This window comes from Salmo salar, chromosome 10 (assembly GCF_965601325.2).
Source record: "Salmo salar chromosome 10, fSalSal1, whole genome shotgun sequence".
Taxonomy (NCBI): Eukaryota; Metazoa; Chordata; class Actinopteri; order Salmoniformes; family Salmonidae; genus Salmo; species Salmo salar.
This window is the reverse complement of record NC_138300.1, coordinates 30,824,752-30,852,500: the sequence shown is the minus strand read 5'-3', so window position 1 is coordinate 30,852,500 and position 27,749 is coordinate 30,824,752. Positions and strand designations below refer to the sequence as shown.

General features: G+C 44.3%; 3 protein-coding genes across 6 annotated transcripts in view; 1 reads left to right on the top strand and 2 right to left on the bottom strand.

Annotated features, from left to right (window-relative positions):
* angptl1a (angiopoietin like 1a) overlaps positions 1 to 21,029 on the top strand; it is a 41,388-nt gene extending 20,359 nt beyond the window's left edge. For both annotated transcript variants that reach the window (XM_014216818.3, XM_014216819.3), the window contains exons 2-7: positions 1 to 134; positions 215 to 543; positions 801 to 1,092; positions 18,275 to 18,468; positions 19,229 to 19,499; positions 19,701 to 21,029. The exon at positions 1 to 134 is cut by the window's left edge and continues 126 nt beyond it. In XM_014216818.3, the coding sequence (XP_014072293.1) occupies positions 1 to 134; positions 215 to 543; positions 801 to 1,092; positions 18,275 to 18,468; positions 19,229 to 19,499; positions 19,701 to 19,888 (1,408 nt within the window). In that variant the 3' untranslated portion in view covers positions 19,889 to 21,029. The remainder of the gene's footprint in view (positions 135 to 214; positions 544 to 800; positions 1,093 to 18,274; positions 18,469 to 19,228; positions 19,500 to 19,700) is intronic.
* ralgps2 (Ral GEF with PH domain and SH3 binding motif 2) overlaps positions 1 to 27,749 on the bottom strand; it is a 146,063-nt gene that overhangs the window by 37,100 nt on the left and 81,214 nt on the right. For all 3 annotated transcript variants that reach the window (XM_014216814.3, XM_014216816.3, XM_014216817.3), the window contains exons 6-8: positions 25,841 to 25,930; positions 25,603 to 25,695; positions 24,126 to 24,252 (exon numbers count right to left, since the gene is read on the bottom strand). In XM_014216814.3, coding sequence (XP_014072289.1) covers positions 24,126 to 24,252; positions 25,603 to 25,695; positions 25,841 to 25,930 — 310 coding nt within the window. The remainder of the gene's footprint in view (positions 1 to 24,125; positions 24,253 to 25,602; positions 25,696 to 25,840; positions 25,931 to 27,749) is intronic.
* On the bottom strand, positions 12,041 to 13,348 carry LOC145858682 (uncharacterized; the record flags this gene model as incomplete). The annotated part of the gene is made up of 1 exon (XM_082957496.1): positions 12,041 to 13,348. A coding segment is annotated over one exon (1,308 nt), but the record flags the coding sequence as incomplete, so codon positions are not given.

Below are 27,749 nucleotides of genomic sequence, written 5' to 3'. Positions count from 1 at the left end.
GCAGAGCCAGTGCAGGGGCTCCAGACAGGCTAGAGAAACCAGGGAATATCCCCTGCTCAGGGCCAAACGAACTCCCACAGAGGACGTCAAGAAGTGCTCCTACACCTTTCTGATTCCCCAGCAGAAGATCACAGGTCAGTGTTTAGTCTTCTGTGAAGACGTCTATTTTACATCTTGTCACGTGACTTCGAATTAATCTAATGCCCATCATCAGGCCCCATCTGTGCCAGTGCGACGGGCCCCGAGCCGGACAAGGAGCGTGTGACACGGATGGACATAGCTGACGTCAGAGAGGTGCTGTCCAAGCAGAGACGGGAGATTGAGACCCTGCAGCTGGTGGTGGACGTGGACGGCAACATGGTGAACGAGATGAAGCTGCTCAGGAAGGAGAGCAGGAACATGAACTCCAGGGTGACCCAGCTCTACATGCAGCTGCTTCACGAGATCATCAGGAAGAGAGACAACTCTCTGGAGCTGGCCCAGCTGGAGAACCGGGTTCTCAACGTCACCTCAGAGATGCTGAGGCTAGCCTCGCGCTACAAGGTTAGAATGCCAAGGTGGAACTTAAACGCAACGTGGTTAATGTTACTTTCATGTAGAGGTAAAACCGAATGAAGGAGTATGCTAGAAGCAGAACAACAGTGCTATAATATGGAACTTTAGAAGGTCAGCACTCACTTAATATAGCTGTGGGCAATATTTAGATGTGCCTATAGCACATGTAATGCTGCTAAAATATCTGTTAGAAATATATCAAGACACGTCTGGTCTTCATGTTAACTTCTCTGTCCTGCCACAAGGAGCTGGAAGGGCGTTTTGCAGCGATGGCGGGTGTGGTGAACAACCAATCGGTGCTGATCGCTGCGTTGGAGGAGCAGTGTCTGCGGACCCTGGGGCGCAGTGAGTTGCAGGTGGTCCCCCCGCTGGTCCAGGTGGTCCCAGAGAACATCCCCGTCAACAGCCGCTTCACCAACGAGATACAGAGGGATCACAACAACCGGGCATTCCCACGGGGGTCACGCATGGACTCCCCCACCGCCTCCCCATTTGGACTCAACCCGCCGCCACCGCAGGGCACGCTCACCTCAGACGGTACGTACCAAGTAACCCCGGGAGGGGTGGTTAGCGTTAAATGAGACAAAGACTGAATAATTGTGTTCATTTACCAGAGCATGACGAGTTGGTTGAAAGCAGTGCTGGTATGGCAATTTCTGAATTAGGCAGAAGCTAAACTCACAGTAGGCCGGGCAGACATTTCACATGTCTAATTGTCAGAGACGCTAAATTAGCATTGCGGCGGCCAATGGTGCATGTAATTTGATGAATGCCTGGCGAAAGGGGAAACTGTCTGGACAATGGGCCGGCTGTGGTCCAGTGGGTTCATCCCTGGCAGGACAGACAGCGCAGTGAAATCACACATTCCTCTCAGTGCTTCTGGGACAGCTGGACTGGCTATAACCTACTGCTGGTGTGTGTGTGTGTGTGTGTGTGCGGGGTGAGTTCTGGAGAATTACACTGGGACCTGAGAGTATGGGTTCATCTGCGCTCTGGGCGTAAATATGTATTTCTGGGCGTATGGCCGGACTAAACTCAGTGCTGGCTTAAATGGGCCTTTGTGAGGATTGGCAGATATACAAACTGAGATAAAGAACACTCAACTGCAGTGCAACACTGAGCAGGCCACACAACACATTCACATGGCTGGCTGGTTGGAGCAGGCTATAACCTGACCTATGGCTGGATGATGCAAGCATATTCTGGCGTATGGGCTAGCTTAAGGAAGCCTTTTCTGAGACCAGGCAGACATACAGTGGGGATAAAGACCGCTCTACCTGCAGTTACTCACTGACCAGACACCCACACCACTGAAAACAGAACATAGAAAGGCCCATAGAAAGAATGAATGAAGTCCACACACCCCTTGCATAGTCTTTTCATTTATGTTTCAAATGTAATCTTAAAAAGGGATAAAAAAAAAAGTTGCATCTTGATCTACACAACCTACTCTACATTTTCAATGCGAAAGAAAAATGACAGAACATTTTACAAAATACTAAGAAATACAAAATAAGCATGTATTGTCTGCATGTCTTCACACTCCAGTGTTAATACTTGGTGGAAGCATCTTAAGCAGACATTACAGCTCTGAATAAGATTCTACCAACTTTGCACAACTCCTACGGCAACATATATCCACTTCGCGGCTGAGCAGTTGTTGCTCCTAGACGTTTACACTTCACAATAACAGCACTTACAGTTGACCGTGGCAGCTCTGGCAGGGCAGACATTTGGCGAATTGACTTGTTGGAATGATGGCATCCCATGACAGTGCCACGTTGAAAGTCACTGAGCTCTTCAGTAAGGCCATTCTATTTGTCTATGGAGATTGATTGGGCGTGTGCTCGATTCTATACACCTGTCAGCAACAGATGTGGCTGAAATAGTCGAATCTACATACTTTGTATATATAGTGTATGTTCTGAGATTCATCTGACAGCATTGAGTTTACCACATCAGTCACCGGCTTCAATAATAAGTGCATTGACGACGACATCCCCACAGTGACTGTACATATCCCAACCAGAAGCCAGGGATTACAGACAACATCCGCACTGAGCTAAAGCCTAGAGCTGCCGCTTCAAGGAGCAGGACACTGATCTGGACGCTTATAAGAACATCCTGCGTCTGTGTGATTACGCTCTTCGTAGCCAATATTAGTAAGACCTTTAAAGAGGTAAACATTCACAAGGCTGCAGGGCCAGATGGATTACCAGGATGCGTACTCAGACCATGCGCTGACCAGCTGGCAAGTGTCTTCACTGACATTCTCAACCTCTCTCTGACCCAGTCTGTAATACCTACAATGTTTCAAGCAGACCACCCTATGTCCAAGAACACAAGCTAACCTGCCTAAATGACATTCCCCCGTAGCTCTCATCTGTAGCCATGAAATGCTTTGGAAGGCTGGTCATGGCTCACATTAACACCATTATCCCAGAAACCCTGGACACGCTCAAATTCACATATCACCCCAACAGATGATGCAATCTCTATTGCACTTCACACTGCCCTTTCCCACCTGGACAAAAGGAACACGTGAGAAGGCTGTTCATTGACTACAGCTCAGCGTTCAATGCCATAGTGCCCTCCTAGTTCATCACTAAGCTAAGGACCCTGGGATTAAACACCTCCCTCCAACTGGATCTTGGACTTCCTGATTGGCCTCCCCCACGTGGTGAGGGTAAGGAACACATCCACCACGCTGACCCTCAAGACAGGGGCCCATCAGGGGAGTATGCTTAGTCCCCTCCTGTGCTCCCTGTTCACCCACGACTGCGCATGACTCCAACATCATAAAGTTTGCCGACAACATGATGGTGGTAGGCCTGATCACTGATGAGACAGCCTATAGGGAGGTCAGAGACCTGGCAGTGGTGCCAGGACAACCACTTCTCCCACAACAGCAAGACAAAGGAGCTGATCGTAGACTACAGGAAAAGGAGAGCTGAGCACTCCTCCATTCACATCGACGGGGCTGTAGTGGAGCGGGTCGATAGCTTCAAGTTCCTCGGTGTCCACATCACTAAGGACCTATCATTGTCCAAACACACCAACATAGTTGTGAAGTGGGCACAACAACGACTCTCCCCCTCAGGTGGCTGAAAAGATATGGCATTGGCCCTAAGAATCTCCTAAAGTTCTACAGCAGCATCATCGAGAGCATCTTGACGGGCTACATCACCGCTTAGTATGGCAACTGCTTGGCATCTGACTGCAAGGCGCTACAGAGGGCAGTGCCCAGTACATCACTGGGGCCGAGCTCCCTGCCACCCAGGACCTCTATATCAGGCAGTATCAGAGGAAGGACCAAAAAATTGTAAAAAGACAGCCATAGACGGTTCTATCTGCTACCGCACAGCAAGTGGTACAGGAGTGCCAAGCCAAAAGGCTCCTTAACAGCTTCTACCTCCAAGCCATAAGATGCTGAACTATTAATCAAAATGGCCACCCGACAATTTACATCGACACCCAGCCATTTGTTTTTACACTGCTGCTACTCACTGTTTATTATCTATGCATAGTCACTTTACCCCTACCTACATGTACAAATTACCTTGACAAACCGGTACCCCCTGTATATAGCCTCGTTATTGTTTCTTATTTTATTTTTTACTTTAGTTTATTTAGTAAATATTTTCTTAACCAACAATGCAGTTCAAGAAATAAAATTAAGGCTTGTAAGTAAACATTTCACGGTAAGGTCTACTACACCAGTTGTATTTGGCGCATGTGACGAATAAAGTTTGATATGATTTGATTAACTTCTTGGCCTAAATTAAAAACCAATACAACACAGAGTGAAACCCTCAGAATTTTCAAGTATTGTTGTGGCAGCATCATGTTATGGGTATGCTTGTCATTGGCAGGGACTGGGGAGTTTGTAAGGATCTAAATCAATATGAAACAGTAAAGCACATGTAAAAAGTAAAAGGAAAACACCTCAGACTTCTGAAAACCTAACCCTGGGAGAGTTTTATTTTTCATTGAGACAATTACACACATTTGAATGCCAAAGACACACCAGAATGGCTTTCCAAGAGGTGCTGAACGTTCCTGAGTGGTCTAGTCTCAAATCAGAGCCAAGGTTTGAATATTGCTGTCCATCAATGATTCCCAACCAAATTTACTGAGCTTGAGCAATTTGAACAAAAACAAAATGGACATTATACTAAGACTTGTGAAAACTTGGTATATTATTATTCAAAAAGATTCACAGCTGTAAAAGACTGCCAAAAGGTACTTCCACTAAATATTAACTCTGGGTGTGAAGACATACGCAATTAAGAATATCTTTTTTTACAGTGGTGTAAAGTAAATATACTTTAAAGTACTACTTAAGACGTTTTTGGGGGGGTATTTGTACTTTTTAGATTTTTATTTGAAATCTTTTACTCCACTACATTCCTAATGAAAATAATGTACTTTTTACTCCATACATTTTCCCTCAATCAAAAGTATGTTACATTTAGAAAGCTTAGGACAGGAAAATGGTCCAATTCACGCACTAATCAAGAGAACGTCCCTATTCATCCCTACTGCCTCTGATCTGGCGGACTCACTAAACAAACACTTTGTTTGTAAATGATGTCTGAGTGTTGGTGTGCCCCTGGCTATCTATAACATTTTTAAACAAGAAAATCATGCCGTCTGCTTTGCTTAATATAAGGAATGTGAAATAATTTATATTTGTACTTTTGATAGTTAGGTATATTTAGAACCAAATACTTTTAGACTTTTACTCAAGTAGTATTTCACCGGGTGACTTTCATTTTTATTTGAGTCATTTTCTATTAAGGTATCTTTACTTTTAATCAAGTAGGACAATTGGGTACTTTTCCACCACTGGTTTTTGATTTATTTGGACAATTTTCCTCTAACTTTCTTTTACTTTGAAAATGCTGAGTAGGTTGTGTAGAGGAAAAATGCAATGTAATCCCTTTTTAGATAGAATTTTAAGGCAGCAAAATGTGAAGACTGGGCAAAGGGTTGGCCCACATGCACTGTATACTATACCTATTCAATCAAACCCATCTGGTTGGCCAGGCCTAGATTACAGTCAGAAGCAGTAATCAGCTGCAGAAAGCTGAGAGACCCTCTCCTAATCCGACTCAACTAACTCTCTCCTGACTAGTGCCTACAAAAACACAACATCTCCCATGTGAGCAAGATCATTTTCAGCATGAAACCAATTTGCAGGGTGATAATACTTCTTGGAAATGCCTCTGAAAGATAGGGAAAGAGCATTTTATTATGACTGGACATTTGACCGTGGTGGTTTTGAAGACCGCAGAGCGGGTTTAAACAAACAGATGGCTTACAATAAACTTACTGCAACTGTCACTCACTAGAATAATGAGCTAGGGCTATGTCCTGGGGAAGGAGTGAGGTGAAACTGAGAAGACAGATGGAGCATTTGATTACGGAGGACAGAAGAATCTCTGGTCGGTCTTTGGGTAAAGTGTAATGGCGAGGAAAGTCAGACTAATCTCGAGGTCAAACTGCCAATACCTGTCTCTAATCGGCCACTCTCAGGCCTGCTGTGGGCCAGCTGGCGTCTCTGCCTTATATAAACCTTTCAGCTGGGAGTACTGTAGGGCCATAACTACTGTGCCAGGTCAATAGGTAGGGCTGTGAACATTTAAGCGTTAAAATATTTCAACAAAGTTGGGATACTTAACGTTAAGAAAAACCCCTAAACGAAAACTTTGTTTCATACCTCCACCCTTAAAATCAGTGCATTTATCGCAAAACATTTTCTATGTTATAGTCGATAGGCTATAAAAGGACAGTTGTGTAATTCAAATAAAACCAGAGAGGAAGAGGTGAACTTCAGGCAACTTTGGTTAATTTGCAAGGCAAGAAATTGCGAGATGCAGATTACTCCAACCTCTCTCTCCGCCTTGGGCTGGCCTGCATGCTCGGTCTCTTCGCTAATGATGCAAGTGTGTGTTCAGTCTTTGGTCTGTTGCATGCAGAATATTCTATCCTATTCATGGCACTGATGTCACTGGGATACAGAGGTATCTTCAGGACAGTACCAGGTAGCCTACAAATTTTTGACTTATAATATGAAATTGCAGTAGGCTATCGGTAGCCTTTATTGATTACCCTTTTCAGACATAATGGAATGTGGCCCCCTGAAAGTGCCTCGCCTACGCCATGTTTATTTGTCCGTTAGGGTAGTTGTTGGAAGGCTACACTATCGATTTTTAAATGCCGACAAATCCTAGGTGTAAAATAGTAAATAATGGCTATTTCTCAGGAAGTATTAAAATTGTCAAGAGGAGTAAAACAAAGTTGTCCATTATCAACATGTTCAAACGTTTGGGGTCACTTAAATGTCCTTGTTTTTGAAAGTAAAGCAAGAAAAAAAATTGTCCATTAAAATAACATCAAATTGATCAGAATTATAGTGTAGACACAATTAACTTTGTAAATGACTATTGTAGCTGGAAACGGCAGATTTTTTATGGAATATCTACATAGGCGTACAGAGGCACATTATCAGAAACCATCACTCCTGTGTTCCAATGGCACGTTGTGTTAGCTAATCCAAGTTTATCATTTTAAAAGGCTAATTGATCATTAGAAAACCCTTTTGCAATTATGTTAGCACAGGTGAAAACTGTTGTCCTGATTAAAGAAGCAATAAAGCCTTCTTTAGACTATTTGGAGCATCAGCATTTGTGGGTTCGAATCCAGGCTCAAAATGACCATAAACAAAGACCTTTCTTCTGAAACTCGTCAGTCTATTCTTGTTCTGAGAAATAAAGGCTATTCCATGTGAGAAATTGCCAAGAAACTGAAAATCTCGTACAACGCTGTATACTACTCCCTTCACAGAACAGCGCAAACTGGCTGTAACCAGAGTAGAAAGAGTGGGAGGCCCTGGTGCACAACTGAGCAAGAGGACAAGTACATTAGAGTGTCTAGTTTGAGAAACAGACGCCTCACAAGTCCTCAAATGGCAGCTACATTAAATAGTCTCCGCAAAACACCAGTCTCAACATCAACTGTGAAGAGGCGACTCCAGCATGCTGGCCTTCTAGGCAGAGTTGCAAAGAAAAAGCCATCTCTCAGACTGGCCAATAAAAATAAAAGATTAAGATGTGCAAAAGAACACAGACCCTGGACAGAGGCAATATTAACTAGGGAGATTGTGTCACTCTTGCGTCCATTGCACACAGAGTCAGGGTATATGCAACAGTTTGGGCCGCCTGGCTCGTAGCAAACTAATTTCCCAGAATTTTACATAATTATGACATAACATTGAAGGTTGTGCAATGTAACAGCAATATTTAGACTTAGGGTTGCCACCCGTTCAACAAAATACGGACCGGTTCCGTATTTCACTGAAATATTAAACGTTTTGTTTTCTAAATTAGTTTCCGGATTTGACCATATTAATGACCAAAGGCTCGTATTTCCTTGTTTATTATATTATAATTAAGTCTATGATTTGATATTTGACAGAGCAGTCTGACTGAGCGGTGGTAGGCAGCAGCAGGCTCGTAAGCATTCATTCAAACTTACCTGCGTTTGCCAGCAGCTCAACGCAATGCTTGAAGCACAGCGCTGTTGATGACTTCAAGCCTATCAACTCCTGAGATTAGGTTGGCAATACTAAAGTGCCTATTAGAACATCCAATAGTCAAAGGTATATGAAATATACCTTTGTCACATTTTTCAACAGCTCCAAAAATGCCTTGTTAACAAACTATAGTTTTGGTAAGTCGTTTACGACATCTACTTTGTGCATGACACAAATCATTTTCCCAACAACTGTTTACAGATTATTTCACTAATTATTGAGAGCATCATCAACAGCATCCTGTCGGGTTGCATCACTGCCCGGTACGGCAATTGCACCATCCACAACCGCAAGGCTTTACAAGTGGTGGTGCGGTCAGCCCAATGCATTGTCGGGGGCACACTGCTTGCCCTCCAGGACATCTACAGCACCCGCTGTCACAGGAAGGCCAAGAAGATCGTAAAGGACCTCAGCCACCCGACCAAAGCCTGTTCACCCCACTACCATCTAGAAGGAGGAGACCGTACCCGTGCAACAAAGTTGGGATCGAGAGACTGATAAACAGCTTCCATCTCCAAGCCATTGCACTGTTAAAACAGCCTCCGCCCAATACCCTGCCTTGAACATTAGAGATTGCGTTGCCCTACGTACATAGTCATTGAACACTGGTCACTATAATTATGTTCACATACCGTTTTTCCCACTTTATATGTACAGTTGAAGTCGGAAGTTTACATAAACAAGTTTTAATGACTCCAACCTAAGTGTTTCAACAGCTCCACAAATTTCTTCTAACAAACTGTAGTTTTGGCAAGTCAGTTAGGACATCTACTTTGTGCATGACACAAGTAATTTTTCCCAACAATTGTTTACAGATTATTTAACTTATAATTCACTGTATCCCATTCCTGTGGGTCAGAAGTTTACATGCACTAAGTTGACTGTGCCTTTAAACAGGTTGTAAAATTCCAGAAAATGTCATGCTTTAGAAGCTTCTGAAAGGCTAATTGACATCATTTGAGTCAATTGGAGGTGCACCTGTGGATGTATTTCAAGGCCTACCTTCAAACTCAGTGCCTCTCTGCTCGACATCATGGGAAAATCAAAAGAAATCTGCCAAGACCTCAGAAAAAATAAAATGTAGACCTCCACGTCTGGTTAATCCTTGGGAGCAATTTCCAAATACCTGACGGTACCACATTCATCTGTACAAACAATAGTACGCAAGTATAAACACCATGGGACAATGCAGCCATCATACCGCTCAGGAAGGAGACGTGTTCTGTCTCCTAGAGATGAACATACTTTGGTGCGAAAAGTTTGTGAAGATGCTGGAGGAAAACAGGTACAAAGTATCTATATCCACAGTAAAATGAGTCCTATTTCAACATAACCTGAAAGGCCGCTCAGCAAGGAAGAAGCACTGCTCCAAACCGCCATAAAAAAGCCAGACTACGGTTTGCAACTGCACATGGGGACAAAGATCGTACTTTTTAGAGAAATGTCCTCTGGTCTGATGAAACAAAAATAGAACTGTTTGGCCATAATGACCATCGTTATGTTTGGAGGAAAAAGGGGGAGGCTTGCAAGCTGAAGAACACCATCCCAACCGTGAAGCACTGTGGTGGCAGCATCATGTTGTGGGGGTGCTTTTCTGCAGGAGGGACTGGTGCACTTCACAAAATAGATGGCATCATGAGGAGGGAAATGATGTGGATATATTGAAGCAACATCTCAAGACATCAGTCAGAAAGTTAAAGCTTGGTCGCAAATGGGTCTTCCAAATGGACAATGACCCCAAGCATGCTTCCAAAGTTGTGGAAAAATGGCTTAAGGACAACAAAGTCAAGATATTGGAGTGGCCATCACAAAGCCCTGACCTCAATCCCATAGAAAATATGTGGGCAGAACTTAAAAAGCGGGTGCGAGAAAGGAGGCCTACAAACCTGACTCAATTACACCAGCTCTGTCAGGAGGAATGGGCCAAAATTCACCCAACTTATTGTGGGAAGCTTGTGGAAGGCTACCCAAAACGTTTGACCCAAGTTAAACAATTTAAAGGCAATGCTACCAAATAAATAAATAAGATAAATAAATAGATAAATAAATAAATAAATATATATATATATTTGGTAGCTTGTTTTTGGTCACAGGTTCAGGAATGGCTGAAGAATTGCAACATTTACCTGGAGCCAAGTGTGCAAATAGTACTGCTCTGTGATTTGAAAAGTCATAGTCAAATCAAACAATAATATAATCTTATCAAAAACGTATCTTTCATTTACAATCTTTAGAAATTATGAGAATAGAAAGGTTCAGAACTGTTGAGAAACACCACCGCAGTTGAAAAATATTTGGCAAATAGAAATCAAAACTGGATGGTGTTTCGGAGATAGATGGGAGGGGTTGAGTGGAGCTGAAGTGTGGGACTAAAAATAACACGTAACTAATGTATAATATACTGTGTTCGTAAAATGTATATAGTATGTATAAGCTGCAAGTAGAAGCCTAAGTGTTGTTGTTCATTAGTTGAATCCAATTAGGGGAGGGGTGCTAGGGTTAGGGGAAAATATACAACGGCAAGAGTGCAAAGCTGTCACCAAGGCAAACGGTGTCTACTTTGAAGAATCTAAAATATATTTGACTTGTTTAATACTTTTTTGGTTACTACATGATTCCATATGTGTTATTTCTGCAATGTAGAAAATAGTCAAATTTAAGAAAAACTCTTGAATGAGTAGGTGTGTCCAAACTTGACTGGTACTGTATATATGGGGGATTGGAAATTATGCAGACAATTACATTGATGGAAGCCACAATCTGCAATATTAAAGCTCATCAACCCACCCCCAAAAAATATTTGATCAAATAAGCTTGAGCTGCTGTGCGCAGCCTGCCAGCCACCTGCGCTGACCAATCTCTCCTAAAAATGGTACTTTAAAGTTGGTTAAATACCGTACCATAAAAAACAGCAGCTAATCAATCAGCGACATTTATTGTTGTTACGGGGGAAAAAAATACTGAACCTTATGCCAGAACAGAATTGTCACATTTTTTTACTGTCTGAAAAGTTACCAATTGTCGCTATCGACATGTTACTGTAGCTGCGTTCTATGGCTGTAAACAGTTGCAGTAGATAGAACTTCATTAACCAGCCCTAGTGGTCATACATACGTAATAGGACCATTATTCTACATTGTAAATTGCCATGGAATTTTATGATCTTTTCAAAACGTTTTAACGGAAAAAAAATAAAATTACGGTTTAAACATTAAGCAAAATGTTACAAGACGCCTGACTGCTACGTCATCTTGGACTTAATAAGTCACATAATAAGTTGCATGGAGTCGCTCTGTGTGCAATAATAGTGTTTAACATGATTTCATGACGACTACCTCTTCTCTGTACCCCACACATACAGGTAATTGTAAGGTCCCTCAGTCGAGCAGTGAATTTCAAAAAGATCCAACCACAAAGACCAGGGAGGTTTTCCAATGCCTCGCAAAGGCTGGCTATTGGTAGATGGGTAAAACAAAAGCAGACATTGAATATCCCTTTGAGCATGGTGAAGTTATTAATTATACTTTGGATGGTGTATCAATACACCCAGTCACTACAAAGATACAGGCGTCCTTCCTAACTCAGTTGCTGGAAAGGACGAAAACTGCTCAGGGATTTCACCATGAGGCAAATAGTGACTTTAAAAAACAACATTGTAGTTACTCCACAATACTAAGCTAATCGACAGAGTAAAAAGGATGCCTGTACAGAATACAAATAATACAAAACATGCATCCTGTTTGCAACAAGGCACTAAATTAATACTGCAAAAAATGTGGCAAAGCAATTTACTTTTTGCCTTGAATACAAAGTGTTGTGTTTGGGGCAAATCCAATTCAACACATTAAGGAGTACTGTGCATCATGTTATGGGAATGCTTGTAAATCGTTATGGACTGTGAAGTTTTTCAAGGAAAGGAAAAAAATAATGGAATAGAGTCGGGCTGTCCCCGATTAAAAAAAAAAGGGGAGGGAGGGAGAGGGCCGAGAGGGAGAGAGGGAGGGAGGCCGAGGGCCGAGGGGAGAGAGGGAGGGAGGCCGAGGGGAGAGAGTGAGGGAGAGATTGAGGGAGGCCGAGGGGAGAGTGTGAGGGAGGCCGAGGGCAGAGAGTGAGGGAGGCCGAGGGCCGAGGGGAGAGAGCCGAGGGGAGAGAGGGAGAGAGCCGAGGGGAGAGAGGGAGAGAGCCGAGGGGGGAGAGAGCCGAGGGGAGAGAGAGCCGAGGGGAGAGAGAGCCGAGGGGAGAGAGAGCGAGAGGGAGTGGGCAGAGAGAGAGAGCGAGAGGGAGTGGGCAGAGAGAGAGGGCCGAGGGGAGAGAGAGGGCCGAGGGGAGAGAGAGGGCCGAGGGGAGAGAGAGGGCCGAGGGGAGAGAGGGAGGGAGAGGGCCGAGGGGACAAGGGGAGAGAGACAAGGGGAGAGGGACAAGGGTACAAGGGGAGAGGGAGACAAGGGGAAGGGGAAAGGGCCAATGGGGAGGAGAAAGGGCCAATGGGGAGGAGAAAGGGCCAATGGGGAGGAGAAAGGGCCAATGGGGAGGAGAAAGGGCCAATGGGGAGGAGAAAGGGCCAATGGGGAGGAGAAAGGGCCAATGGGGAGGAGAAAGGGCCAATGGGGAGGACGGGGACAAGGGACAAAGAAGATGGACAAGGGGGAAGGGACAAGGGACAAAGAAGAGGGACAAAGAAGAGGGACAAGGGGGAAGGGACAAAGAAGAGGGACAAGGGGGAAGGGACAAAGAAGAGGGACAAGGGGGAAGGGACAAGGGGGAAGGGACAAGGGAAGGGACAAGGGGGAAGGGACAAGGGGGAAGGGACAAAGAAGAGGGACAAGGGGGAAGGGACAAAGAAGAGGGACAAGGGGGAAGGGACAAAGAAGAGGGACAAGGGGGAAGGGACAAAGAAGAGGGACAAGGGGGAAGGGACAAAGAAGAGGGACAAGGGGGAAGGGACAAAGAAGAGGGACAAGGGGGAAGGGACAAAGAAGAGGGACAAGGGGGAAGGGACAAGGGGGAAGGGACAAAGAAGAGGGACAAGGGGGAAGGGACAAGGGGGAAGGGACAAAGAAGAGGGACAAGGGGGAAGGGACAAGGGGGAAGGGACAAAGAAGAGGGACAAGGGGGAAGGGACAAGGGGAGGGAGGGCAACCAGTGGGTCCGTCTCCTGAGGAACCATGTTTCTGGTAGGATGACAATGTCTGTATTTCAATGTCTTTGATGAAGTCCAGGTTCCTGCTCTTTAGGCCAAAGGCAAACGACCTCAGACTTTGGATATTCCAGGATGAGATAGTGAAGGCTTTGTGTTCCATAAAATGTCCAATGTTGTTGGTCGTGTGGTTTGGCCTCAGGCCATGAAGTGTGAGCAGAGCCTGCTGAGAATCTGGTACATGCCATTGGCTTGGGCTAGTGTAAGAGTGGGGGTTTGGCCTGTTTGCCTGCTCACGGCCTGAGCGTATATGTGTGACTTCTATGTTGAGGCCCTCTTTGCGGGGGTGGGATGCATGGGGTGGGCAGGAGGGCCATAGATCTGATCTGAGGGGGCCTAAATGGAGTGTGGGCATGGTTGACTTGGGGGGGTTGATTGGTTGGGGTGGAGGTGTGGCTGGTGGTGTTGTGGTCTGGATGTAGACCCTCTTAGCATGGGTCCTCTATGTGTAGGTCCGGGGGGGTAGACCTGGTCATAAAGGCTGTTCAAGTACAGGGTGGAGTGATGGGCATGGTAAACATTTGGTTTTGAGGCACAGTCACGGGAAATACTTGCATTTAACCGCTGTATGGTAGCAGGGTGGATATAAGCACTTGTGCATCGGGGAAAGTAGAAGAAGCTTTTTCAATCACTCCCTTGAGTGCTGTGGCCACCCTTTCCTGCTGTGCTCTCAAGTCGTTTGTGCCTGTGTGTATTATGTGGCTGGGTGAACCTTGTTGGTCCTCAGACAGAAGGTCTAGGGCGCGCGGGGTATTTGGACACCAGAGTTTAGACACACTGTTTGGGAAAATGTTGTTTTTCTTGTATACATGTCCCATTTCAGTCCATAAGGAGTACAATATGTGTTGTGTTCAGTCGTGACCAAAAGTTGAGAATGACACAAATATTAGTCTGCTGCCTCAGTTTGTATGATGGCAATTTGCATATACTCATGAATGTTATGAAGAGTGATCAGATGAATTGCAATTAATTGCAAAGTCCCTCTTTGCCATGCAAATGAACTGAATCCCCAAAAAACATTTCCACTGTATTTCAGCCCTGCCACAAAAGGACCAGCTGACATCATGTCAGTGATTCTCTCGTTAACACAGGTGTGAGTGTCGACGAGGACAAGGCTGGAGATCACTCTGTCATGCTGATTGAGTTTGAATAACAGACCGGAAGCTTCAAAAGGAGGGTGGTGCTTGGAATCATTGTTCTTCCTCTGTCAACCATGGTTTCCTGCAAAGAAACACGTGCCGTCATCATTGCTTTGCACAAAAAGGGCTTCACAGGCAAGGATATTGCTGCCAGTAAGATTGCACCTAAATCAACCATTTATCAGATCATCAAGAACTTCAAGGAGAGCAGTTCAATTGTTGTGAAGAAGGCTTCAGGGCACCCAAGAAAGTCCAGCAAGCGCCAGGACCGTCTCCTAAAGTTGATTCAGCTGCGGGATCTGGGCACCACCAGTACAGAGCTTGCTCAGGAATGGCAGAAGGCGGGTGTGAGTGCATCTACACGCACAGTGAGGCGAAGACTTTTGGAGGATGGCCTGGTGTCAAGAAGGGCAGCAAAGAAGCCAGTTCTCTCCAGGAAAAACATCTGGTACAGACTGATATTCTGCAAAAGGTACAGGGATTGGACTGTTGAGGACTGCTCTCAGGGGGTTAGATTCTCTGGGCTTGGGGTTCTTCATTTGTCTGTCCCGCTGTGATGTCGACATGGTCAGGATTTGGGGTGGACTGTTCTGCTGTGGTGTTGAGACTTGTGTTCGAAGCTGAGGTGGGCTGTTCTGCGGGGGTGGCCACCTCTCTAACGGGTTGTTTTGTCACACGCCATCCCCCCCTCATCCTCTCCAGCAGTCTGATCCTATCCTCTAGTGCTCTGTTTTTCTCCTGCTCCTTCTCCTGTTGAAGTTGTCTCACCACAGTCCAGAGTAGAGGTCGACCGATTAATCAGAATGGCCGATTAATTAGGGCCCATTTCAAGTTTTCATAACAATCGGTAATCGTCATTTTTGGACACCGATCATGGCGGATTACATTCCACTCCACAAGGATACTGCGTGGCAGGCTGACTACCTGTTATGCGAGTGCAGCAAGGAGCCACGGTAAGGTGCTAGCTAGCATTAAATGTATCTTGTAAAAAAACAATCAATCTTAACATAATCACTAGGTAACTACACATGGTTGATGATATTAGTTTATCTAGCTTGTCCAGCGTTGCATATAATCGAAGCGGTGCCTGTAAATTTATCATTGAATCATTGAATCACAGCCTACAAACGGGGGATTTAACAAGCGCATTCGCGAAAAAGCACTGTCGTTGCTCTAATGTGTACCTAACCATAAACATCAACGCCTTTCTTAAAATCAATACACAAGTATATATTTTTAAACCTGCATATTTAGTTAATATTGCCTGCTAACATGAATTTCTTTAAAATAGGGAAATTGTGTCACTTCTCTTGCGTTCTGTGCAACAGCGTCAGGGTATATGCAGCAGTTTGGGCCGCCTGGCTCGTTGCGAACTGTGTGAAGACCATTTCTTCCTAACAAAGACAGCCAACTTCGCCAAACGGGGGATGATTTAACAAAAGCGCATTCGCAAAAAAAGCACAATCGTTACATGAATGTACCTAACCATAAACATCAACGCCTTTCTTAAAATCAATACACAGAAGTATATTTTTTTAAACCTGCATATTTAATTAAAAGAAATTCATGTTAGCAGGCAATATTAAACTAGGGAAATTGTGTCACTTCTCTTGCGTTCATTGCACGCAGAGTCAGGGTATATGCAACAGTTTGGGCCGCCTGGCTCATTGCGAACTAATTTGCCAGAATTTTACGTAATTATGACGTAACATTGAAGGTTGTGCAATGTAACAGCAATATTTAGACTTATGGATGCCACCCGTTAGATCAAATATGGAACGGTTCCGTATTTCACTTTATGGAATAAACTTTTTGTTTTCTAAAATGATAGTTTCCGGATTTGACCATATTAATGACCTATGGCTTGTATTTCTGTGTGTTAATTATAATATATTAAGTCTATGATTTGATAGAGCAGTCTGACTGAGCGGTGTTAGGCAGCAGCAGGCTCGAAAGCATTCATTCAAACAGTACTCTTTGCAATGCTTCAAGCATTGCACTGTTTATGACTTCAAGTCTATCAACTCCCGAGATTAGGCTGGCAATACTAAAGTACCTATTAGAACATCCAATAGTCAAAGGTATATGAAATACAAATGGTATAGAGAGAAATAGTCCTATAATAACTACAACCTAAAACTTCTTAAGTGGGAATATTGAAGACTCATGTAAAAGGAACCATCAGCTTTCATATGTTCTCATGTTCTGAGCAAGGAACTTAAAATGTTAGCTTTTTTACATGGCACATATTGCACTTTCACTTTCTTCTCCAACATTTTGTTTTTGCATTATTTAAACCAAATTTAACATTTTTCATTATTTGAGACTAAATTGAATTTATTGATGTATTATATTAAGTTAAAATAAGTGTCCATTGTTCGTTCAGTATTGTTGTAATTGTCATTATTACAAATATATAATGACAATTACAACAATACTGAATGAACAATGGACACTTATTTTAACTTAATATAATACATCAATAAAATCAATTTAGTCTCAAATAATGAAACATGTTCATTAAAGAAGGGAAAAAAGGAGAAAAAATAAATAAAATAGGAATCGGCCGATTAATAGGTATAGTCTTTTTTTGGTCCTCCAATAATCGATATCGGCGTTGAAAAATCATATTCGGTCGAGCTCTAGTCCAGAGTACAGATATGTCTCTCTCCAGCTCTTCGGGTCTGGTTAAGGGGGTGTTGTTGTGCTAGACTGTTGTCTGGGTCTGTGCTGACTGGAGTGTAATTACCTGCTGTTCCAGCTCCACCTGCCTTACCTCCAGCTGGGTAAATGTATCCTTCATTTCAATGAGGGAGTAGTACTCTGTGCTGGGAGGTTGACTTTCCACTTGGGGGTGCTCGTCTGTGGGGTTATAGAATGAAGAGGTCTGGTCTGACCTGCTCGAGGTGGGGGTATCTTTCTCCAGGGAGAGCTTCTCCTGCTGAGCTAATTCTTTGATTAGGTTAAAGTCCAGCTGAAACTGTTTGGGGTTGCCCTGTACCAATACTGTTCCAGAATTACAGATATTTATATTCGCTGACTCAGAGTCCTCGTTGTCTATTATCCTGAGTTTCCACCCCTTGGTAACACCCCCCCAACAGAGGGGCAGTGTGCTAATATAGCACTGTGCCATGCCAGGGGATGGTCTGTGTGGAAGATGAGGGTTGCTGATGTTTCCATTTTTACAATGGTCAGCAAAAAGTCTTGATTTTCCATAAGGAGCTTCATTTTGTGCTCTTTTCGTGTCTTATCATTCTTTACATACACAGGATACTGTATTTTAATTACCTCTGAACAGCGGGAGGCAGCTTCTAAGGCTTCTCCATTTGGTTGGAGTAGACTGTGCGACTCTAATTGTACAGGGTAGCATCCTGTATATGTCCCTGACCAAAAAAAAAAATCTAAGTTTATCTAAATCTATATATTTTTTAAGAACATGCTGAAAAATGCAGGAGCTCATCTGCTCATGACCTCTCCTCTCTCTGGCACCATCTTTGGTGCTGCCCCCCCCCCCCCCCCCCCCGTCTCTTCTCCCCCCGGCCTCTTCTCCCCAGCGAACGCTGCATAATGTATTTTCTGTCTGTGATGAAAGAAGACGTCTTGTTCACCTGAGGCAGGACATGGTTTGGTGATTAGTGAAGGGGATGTTATGTCATAGAGGCAGCACTGAAGGACTAACAGAGTAGAGACATTGGCTTTGGGCCCTGGTCAAAAGGAGTGCATTACATAGGGAATAGGGTGCCATGATGACGCAGGCACTGACCCATTCCTCCCTCCTCCTCTCAGGTCCGTTTAAGGACTGCTACCAGGTGCGCCAGGCGGGCCACAGCACCAGTGGGATGTACCTCCTGAAGGCAGAGAGTAATAAACAGCTGATCCAGGCCTGGTGTGAACACAGCCTAGACAACGGAGGCTGGACCGTGCTACAGAGGAGGAAGGATGGATCGGTCAACTTCTTCAGGAACTGGGAGAACTACAAGGTAGTGTAGCGCAGACAATCACACACTGACACACACCGAGAGAACAAAAGTATCTGCATCCATCGGCCTATTGTTAACCACTGAGCCATTGGCGCTAACCCATGGCATGTGAAGTCCAGCCCTCTCCCTCAAACTTCCAATCAGCTGTGACCCCAGCAGTGACAGGGAGGGGCTGATGTAGGAAGCTCCACGTCCCCCTAATCTCCCCTCCTTTGTTACATAACCAACACCATTCCGCCAACACACTCTGGGCTGCTAACACACGCCATCACTCTGGAGAAAGCCCTGGCCCTGCCAATGTGTGACTGTGTGTGTGGTGTCTGTGCAGCCCCCATAGTCTTTCTCCCCTGCAACAGCCAGTTAATTCACCTTGACTGGGAAAGCAGAGGCAGAACGTTTACATATTATCATCTCCAACTGAGATTCAACATGTTCCATTGATTCTGAAGGTTTGGCTTCCTTTAACATGATGTGGCGAGAAATCACATTAGTGGAGTCTACCGTCTGACTAACCATTTCTTTGTCCTCTGAGCGTGACTGTATCTACTGTCTGCAGATAGAGGTGTGGTTCCTTCTGCTCCTGACTAGAAAAACTGCTGCCGTTTAGGCTAGTTGGTGGATGACCGGAACATTCTAAATGCTTTAGGTGTGAAACTACACAACCACCACACAACTCACAGACCTTTAACCATTTACTAGAAACCCTTGGAACCTGGAAAGCATATATAATATAACCTGCTGTGTGCCTCTCCCCCTACAGAAAGGCTTTGGGAACATAGACGGTGAATACTGGCTGGGTCTGGAGAACATCTTTAACCTGGGAAAGCAGGGGGACTACAGGCTGCTTGTAGAGCTGGAGGACTGGGTGGGGAAGAAGGTGTATGCTGAGTACAGCAGCTTCCACCTGGAGCCTGAGAGTGAGGGCTACCGCCTGAGACTGGGCACCTACCAGGGAAACGCTGGAGACTCCCTCAGCAGCCACAATGGGAAAATGTTCACCACGCTGGACAGGGACAAGGATGCTTTCTCAGGTAAAACAAGGGAAAAACAGTGTAAGCTAGAATACGAGTACAATACTGTACTAGTGCACCAACACACTGCTATGCTACAGTTTCCCAAGTACACTGTTGCTCAAGCTTCTCTTTACTGTGGTCTATCTCTGTAACATCTCTGCTCAAGTGACAACTACCACTAGAATATTCTGTACCACTAAGCCCTTCTCTCCCATCTAGGTAACTGTGCCCACTTCCATAAGGGAGGTTGGTGGTACAACGCCTGTGGTCAGACCAACCTGAATGGAGTGTGGTACAGCGGAGGGGTTTACCGCAGTAAGTTCCAGGATGGAATCTTCTGGGCCGAGTACGGAGGAGGATCGTACTCCCTCAAGTCTGTCCGCATAATGATACGACCTATCGACTGAGCCTGGAACAGTCTCCACCCCACTATCTATGCCATGACCTTTGACCCATCCTAATCCCTACCCTCCCACCCAGTGACGTCTCAACTTCTCCACCAAGCTACCCATCTTCACATTATTTTCCTTTCTTACATTTTTAAGAGAAGCTGTTTTCAACTGTCGAGGCCCAAATCCCAAATCAAACTGCTTCATGGAAACCCTGGTTCTTCTTCAGCCTCTCTGAAGGGAAGATGGCACAGCGTTCTGCTATTGTTTCAGCTGTGCTTCTATCGAGTCCTCTCTAGCATGGCCAGACAGCCATATGATAGTGAGTGCTGTGAAAGACAGCAGTGGACAGACAAAGTATGAACTCTAAACACAGAGCTAGCTGCCACGGCCTTCTACAACAGTCACTATGTTATACTCTGTATGGTCCTCTACCATGTCACACATCAATACGCTATGAAGGTGGTTACATTAGGAATTTCAGATGCTTATTTCACAAATGTTGACTGGAAAATAAATGCTTCATTTTGCCGTTTTATTTTGCTCGTCTCAAGCTGGGTCTGTTGCTAGTGAATGCCATTCTTCACCGCGTACTAAAGATTTAATAAGAAGTTCCTTATGATGTCATCAGTTAAAAACGTTCCACAGTCAAAGGGTTGAGAGGCATGCCCCCCCAGGCTTACAAAACGTATGTACATTTAACTCCCCCCCCCCCCTCTCGCTCTTGCTTTGTTTGGGCTTGTTGTTTCGGGGTTCCCACAGAGAGGAAAAGGATTGTAACAATGTGCTTTGTGATGTGGAAACAGCCCAGCTCGCTTTGGTATGTAAATATATTTGGTTTTATTTGCGAGAGTTAATTTAAGACGTATGATTCTGCTGAAGCCAAATGTTTCCTCCATGGTCTCTCCCTTCTGTTATTTATCAACATATTTATAATGAGTATAGTCAGTCACGCCCTGCTCAACTTAGCCCTGGTATGGCCTTTCTGTTCATTCCAGTAAAAAAAATTACTAAAATTCAAACACCCATCAGTACAGACACCCATCAGTACAGTCAAGTTGACGGATGTAAATACCTGCCACGCTCTGCCATCACTTTCCATGTAGTTAAATACTAAATAAAACGGTTTCTAAATACCCTCTGTTCTCACCCCACCTCACACACCTGGTTTCTGTCTATCCTTCAACCACGCCATGGCAAACAGACAATAACATCCAGGACATTGAGTGAACATGGTGTACAGTCAGTCAAACTAGTAAGTCTGCTCGGTCACAGCTGGCATTTACATGATACGTTTGATTACAGCGCTGTATGAATGAGCTGTCAGGAACAGAGAAGTAGTAAAAATGGAGGATGATGGGTCTTCTATGGAGGAGTTCACAATGAAAAAATGCAGCCGTGGAGAGTAGAAGAGGTGAAGTGAGGGGGAGAAAAGAGGAGGAGAGGAACGCTTTTCTAAAGACAAGGAGAGGAGGAACAATGAGAACCACATTTCTGTAGTTCTTCATCTGCATTGCTTGCTGTTTGGGGTTTTTGGCTGGGTTTCTGTATAGCACTCTGACATCTGCTGATGTAAAAAGGGCTTTAAACACATTTGATTTATTGTAGTTCAGAGAGAGCGCAAAAGAGCTGGTAGTCAGGGCTACAAAGATGTAAAAATGGAGGGAGAGAAAGAGAAAATAGGGAAAGATGATACTGAAGTAGAGGGGAAACGAAAGATTAACAGACAGATCAACATAGAGAGGGCATGAACATAGCAGCTAGATGGAAGACAAAAACGACAAGGACACAGAAGAGAAAAGGTTAAGGGGGAGGTGAAAAAAGACAGGAGGAAGGAGGGGGACATTCGTTCCATGTAAAATGCTAGATTTTCAGTTATACAAAGACATACAGTTGAAGTCGGAAGTTTACATACACTTCGGTTGGAGTCATTAAAACTCGTTTTTCAACCACTCCACAAATTTCTTGTTAACAAACTATAGTTTTGGCAAGTTGGTTAGGACATCTACTTTGTGCATGACAAGTAATTTTTCCCCAAAAATTTCACAGAAAGATTATTTAACTTATAATTCACTGCATCACAATTCCAGTGGGTCAGAAGTTTACATACACTAAGTTGACTGTGCCTTTAAACAGCTTGGAAAATTCCAGAAAATGATGGCATGGCTTTAGAAGCTTCTGATAGGCTAATTGACATAATTTGAGTCAATTGGAGGTGTACCTGTGGATGTATTTCAAGGCCTACCTTCAAACTCAGTGCCTCTTTGCTTGACATCATGGGAAAATCAAAAGAAATCAGCCAAGACCTCAGAAAAAAAATTGTAGACCTCCACAAGTCTGGTTCATCCTTGGGAGCAATTTCTAAATGCCTGAAGGTACCATACATCTGTAGAAACAATAGTACGCAAGTTTAAACACCATGGGACCACGCAGCTGTCATACCGCTCAGGAAGGAGACGCGTTCTGTCTCCTAGAGATGAACGTACTTCGATGTGAAAAGTACAAATCAATCCCAGAACAACAGCAAAGGACCTTGTGAAGATGCTGGAGGAAAGAGGTACAAAAGTTTAAAACATTTGACTGGAGGGGTTTTGTAAGGTACAGTAGCTACCTCAAATGAGAACAGCCTCTTGTTAACAGAGCAAGCTTGTTTGCCTGTTTGTACCATGAGTATTACACATCTCATTTGCACACACTCAGATGAACAAACCTCTACTTTACTGCCTGTTTAGGAGACAATCACAGGTGGACAAAGAGGATCAGGGTTCCACTGAAGAACACAGAAACGGAACAACGCGCACACAAACACACACTTTTCACTAATCTGTCTTTTGACCATTCAGATCAGCTCTGAAAAAGAGCTGATTTGAAAATATCTGATGGGTAAAAAAAATGAAGTGGAAAAAAGATCAGAATTGTGCTGCCTGTGTGAACGCAGCCTATGATAACAAATCAGAGGGGGAAGTCAATCAATCACTGCACACACACACACACACACTTTAGGATATGGCTGCTTCTATGCCAGCACTGTGCCTCTCTCACTCTCCCATCCTCTCCCTCAGTTTCTTTCTCTAACGACGTGGTAGATTTATGGCAGTAGAGAATGACCGAGTATTAATGCGTTTCAGATCTGCTGTACAACACACACAGCAGCATTTTCCCCCCAGTCTGCCAGAGCAGCTCAGCCCAGCACCCTACACAACTTTCACACAAAACCTAAAAAGTAGATCTGTGCTCTGAAACACATGTGCCTGTGCGCAAACACTGTGTTTTAGCTCTCCGTTTTATTACTTTCCTCTCTTCTATAAAGCCTCTGACAGGGATGCTGGCCAGGCTATAAAGAGAAACGTAATGCAATGTGCTCAGAAATGACACCAGCACGACTGGATCTCTCCACACACACACACACACACACACACACACACACAGTGAAGATGCATGCAAATATATAATTATATATAACAGCATGCACCAATCTGACTTCTTGTCTTTACAGAGCTGAGAAATCCCTAACACCTGTGTGTGTGTGGTGTGCGTGAGTGAGATTCCTGCCTTTCACATTCATCCTGTATGAACCACAACAGGAACCAAAAACAAGAGTGAAGTCTGGTTTCACTAGCTTTAATAAAATAGGAAACCTTCAATCTAGCCCTCAAAGAACACAGGTAGAAAAAAATAGGCCTACAATAAAATCCAGGAAAACAACCACACAGAGAGAAAGAAAGGAAGAGCGCAAGAGAAAGGGCGAGTGAGAGAAAGCGAGAGAGAGCGAGCGAGAAAGAGAGGGAGCAAGATGGATGGTGCTGTAGTTCATAGGGGATTCCTGGGCTTTGTTAGTGCTCAGCTTCCAGAGAGGAAAGGAAGGAAAGGGGGAAGAAATATAAAAAGGATGGAGCAGAGGAAATATAAACATAAAAAGGATGGAGCAGAGGAAATCATGAATGTGATTTTAATGATTTCTCCATGACTCATGTGTTTGTCCAGCTCTAAACACCACATGGTCACATACTCCTCATGCAGAGACCTGACAAGGACTTCTCTCTTTCACTCCTTTCATTCTCACCATTATCTCTGCCCCGCTTTCTCTCACTCTGCCCCTCAGAGGGCAGACTGACGAATGGGAAACAGGTATACTGTAAATTGTGACGACTTACCAGTGGGTGCAGCTGATTATGGTTATTGGTGATTGCTAGGGGCATAATATGGGGGACTCATGAAAACGTCACTTTAAAATAGGAAGTGTGTGTCTTCTTACCCAGGTATGGTATGCAGGAGTTCATGCTCTGGCTGCGTATGTAGTCTCTGAGACGCTTGTAGTTGTCTTCTTTGGCCATGAGATACTCCAACCGCTCAAACGTTGCTTTGTCCTTCCGACTCAACAACTAGAGAGACAGACAGAGAAATATGTTTGAGTTGAGTTATTGTACACATACTAGGGCCGTGACAATACCAGTATCGCAATATTTTTACCATGACAAAACTGAAAACACGAAGCAGACCAAACCTTTTGGTTCTATAAAATATTATGTGCTGTAGCTTAAACAATAAATTAATGTGACTCTGGATAACAACAAATGATGTTTATTTCCAACATTAGGGCTGTTTTCCTATAGAAGTTAAATTAGCTTTGGGTTTTGTTACTTTGCCACGATACTAGCGAGCATCTACAAGGTCAATCATATTGAAATCAATTTCATGTTCAATCAATTGAGTTATATATTGCGACAAGACTACTGTCTAATTTTTGCCTCAATGTGTTTAATGAGGGACAACATGAACACAATAACGTGCACACTGATTTAGTGCATTATTATCGGTAAGCGCGATAAGCTGCCTCAATAGCCTATTTGCAGTCATAGGTGGTAATATCGCTCTAGGAGCTGATCCGTCGTCAGTATTGTGGAAAAATTCCAATGTTAAGGTAAGATTTGAATGGCAAAAGCTGATCCGAGAGCAGCACTGCTTTTCTTTCGCACTTGGCAAACTTTCTCTCTATGTGCTTGTTTGGAAAACACTTACAAATGTGGCTGGTAAATAACGATGCATCTGGTATGATCATCGTAATGCTTAAGTCACATTGCAACAGTGCGGTAATGCAACAGTTGTCATAACAGCTCAGCAGGGTCTCAGGAGACGTCGTGATAACACTACTGATGATATCCACAGGAGCTCTGGGTGAGGGATAAGCTCTACTCTGGCCACGGCCTAATGTTATCCAGAGTGTGTGTGTGAGAGAGTGAGAGAGTGTGTGTGTGTGTGAGAGAGAGTGAGAGAGTGAGAGTGAGTGTGTGTGTGTGTGTGTGTGTTTGTTGACTAGGAGCAGGTGTGCCGGTCTCTCTGGCCAGGCAGGTCTAGTGGTCCAGGGGATTTTCTGGCTGTCTGCTGTGTGTACTGCTGACTACTGGGGTTTATATCACTCACATTAATATTACATTTCCACCATGATATCACCGCGTCAGTATGTCATTATGTCAGCCCTAATCTCCAAGGCTCTGTCCGTCTGAGGATGGATCAGAATCAGACCGTTCCCTCTCGCGGTTTTCTCTGTTCTGAGGTTTCTGCACAGATGCTTCCAATACACAAGACCATTACATATTCCAGCAATGTATTGACAGTGTAATAACTGGTGAAATAGAAAAGGACCATTTACATATGCGACTGCTCTTCACACCGTCAACACATCTCAGTTGAGAAGGATCATTGTTTTGAGCTGCAGGGACACAGTAACTCACCGCCCATGTCTTGGAGAGTCTATAGATGGGAGCGCTTTGTAGGCCTGACACCACAGCCATCACTGCATGCAGGTTGTTTATGTCACACAGTTTCTGTTGGGAACAGAGAACAAGGATGAATACACACGCTTTCACATTACAATTTATTGTCCACTCGTGAATATGAATCAAGAATCTGTGGTTCTTGCTTCACAAAGTACTACTGTAGAGCATACGCAGTAGAGTACAGTGCGTGTACCTTGGCAGTTCTGATGTAGAGACTGAGTACCTCAGCTCTGATCTTCAGGGTCTGAGCATGCAGAATCTCCCTCACCACCCAGAAAGTCGTCTGGAGACACAAAACAATCAACCAACGACAATAAATGCATAGCACAAAGTGCTCAACAACAAGCAGACAGATGGTTAAGACAGAGAAGACACACACACACTCATAAATGTGATTGCTGGCTGAGACCTAACCATAATAGCCATTTAACATCAGGTACCGTACAATGTTCCTGCCATGGTTCCTGACACGTTGTGAGTGAATGAGGTCTGTCTGTCTCTGTGTGTGTCTGTGTGTGTGTGTGTGTGTGTGTGTGTGTGTGTGTGTGTGTGTGTGTGTGTGTGTGTTAACCCCCAGACAGAACAAAGTGATCGGACCGAGACATCAATGGCCATTGGCCAAGAGCTCTCTCTCACACATGCACGGATCTCCTCTCATAGCAAAGCAAATAAGGTCAATAAATCAGTCAGCATCTGGTCCAACAGCCCTCATGAGAGAGGAAAGAAAGATGAGAAGTAATGGGGAAAGAATAAGCTGATATCAGGCCTCCTGAGTCTTTTATAGTCTACAGCTGTCTGTACACTGTTCGAGAGAGAGAGAGATCAGGGCAGATCCAAGATGAGATCTAGAGTGCTGATGTCATCTAACCACAGGACAAACAAAGGAAATAGATCCAGCCTGTCTGTGTAATAGACGAAGACATCAATGTCATCAACTACACACACAGTACCGATGGTCCCTGAAGTCTTTCTCTGCAACCATCGCTCTCCTTATCTCACTCTCCATCACCCTCTCCCACTCACTGGCTTTATCTCCATCTCTCCAGGAGTCGCGCTCTCCTCCCACTCACTTTCTCTCTTCCCATCTCCAAACCTTTAGAGAGAGTGTGTGTGACTATGGTTCTACTGTACGGTGCAGGGTTGTGCTGAAGATGAGAAGGGGGAGAGGGGGGTTGCTCTGGTTAACAAAACTGCCCCCCCCCCCCCCAGAGGGACAGTCTGCGATATTAGCTAACTGCAGGTGGCTCTGTATAGAAACCCACAGTCACGTAAGATAGAGTGGTTGAAGAGTTGCAGGGTAGCGAAATCACTTTTTTTCTCTAACAGCCTAGAGACTCTAAATCCTGGCATGCTACACCAAAAGGCTCCTACGCTATGAACCAGACCAAGGGTGCGACAGTCACACCACTACACTACCCTCTGGCTCAGGAGATGTCCATGCACCTTGACTCTCTTTCAAAATGTCAAGTTATTCAGTGGCCTGCATCTGGTTTGAGTGCCTCTTCTCAGAAAAGTCAGTGTTTTTGCTCCATGGAAGTCAAGACGAAGGGAATAGTAAACAGGAGGGGGCACAGGCTAGAATCTAAAACACTGCAGTAAATAACAGAGAGAGAGACAGAGGAGAGAATGGAGATCCACTAATAAAACTAATCCCACAATCCAGTGAGGCAGTACTGTTCACCTGAACAAGCTCTTCCCTCTAGCACGCACACACCTGCCCTCAGCCACAGGTGCAGTGCAGACACAGTGGTGACATTATAAGCCACTAAAGTCTCATATAATATCCAACTAAAGCTGCAGCAGCCTTGTAATACTACTCCCAGCAGAGAAGGTTTATAGGCCTGTCCAATATGGCCACTACACTGTCCTCATGTCACTGTAAATCACCCCGCTGCTTCTGGCAGCTGTTACGACACAGATGCTCTGTGTCTCTCTCTCTCTCTCTCTCTCTCTATGTCTATGTGTCTATGTGTGTGCACTCTACAGGCCAGAGGAAAAAGCAGAGGCTCTTAGTTGTCTTTCCTGTAGTGTTTATGGTCTTATAAAGCTCTGCTGTTTCATCATAAATAGTATGGAACATAGAGATACCAGCTGATAGCTGT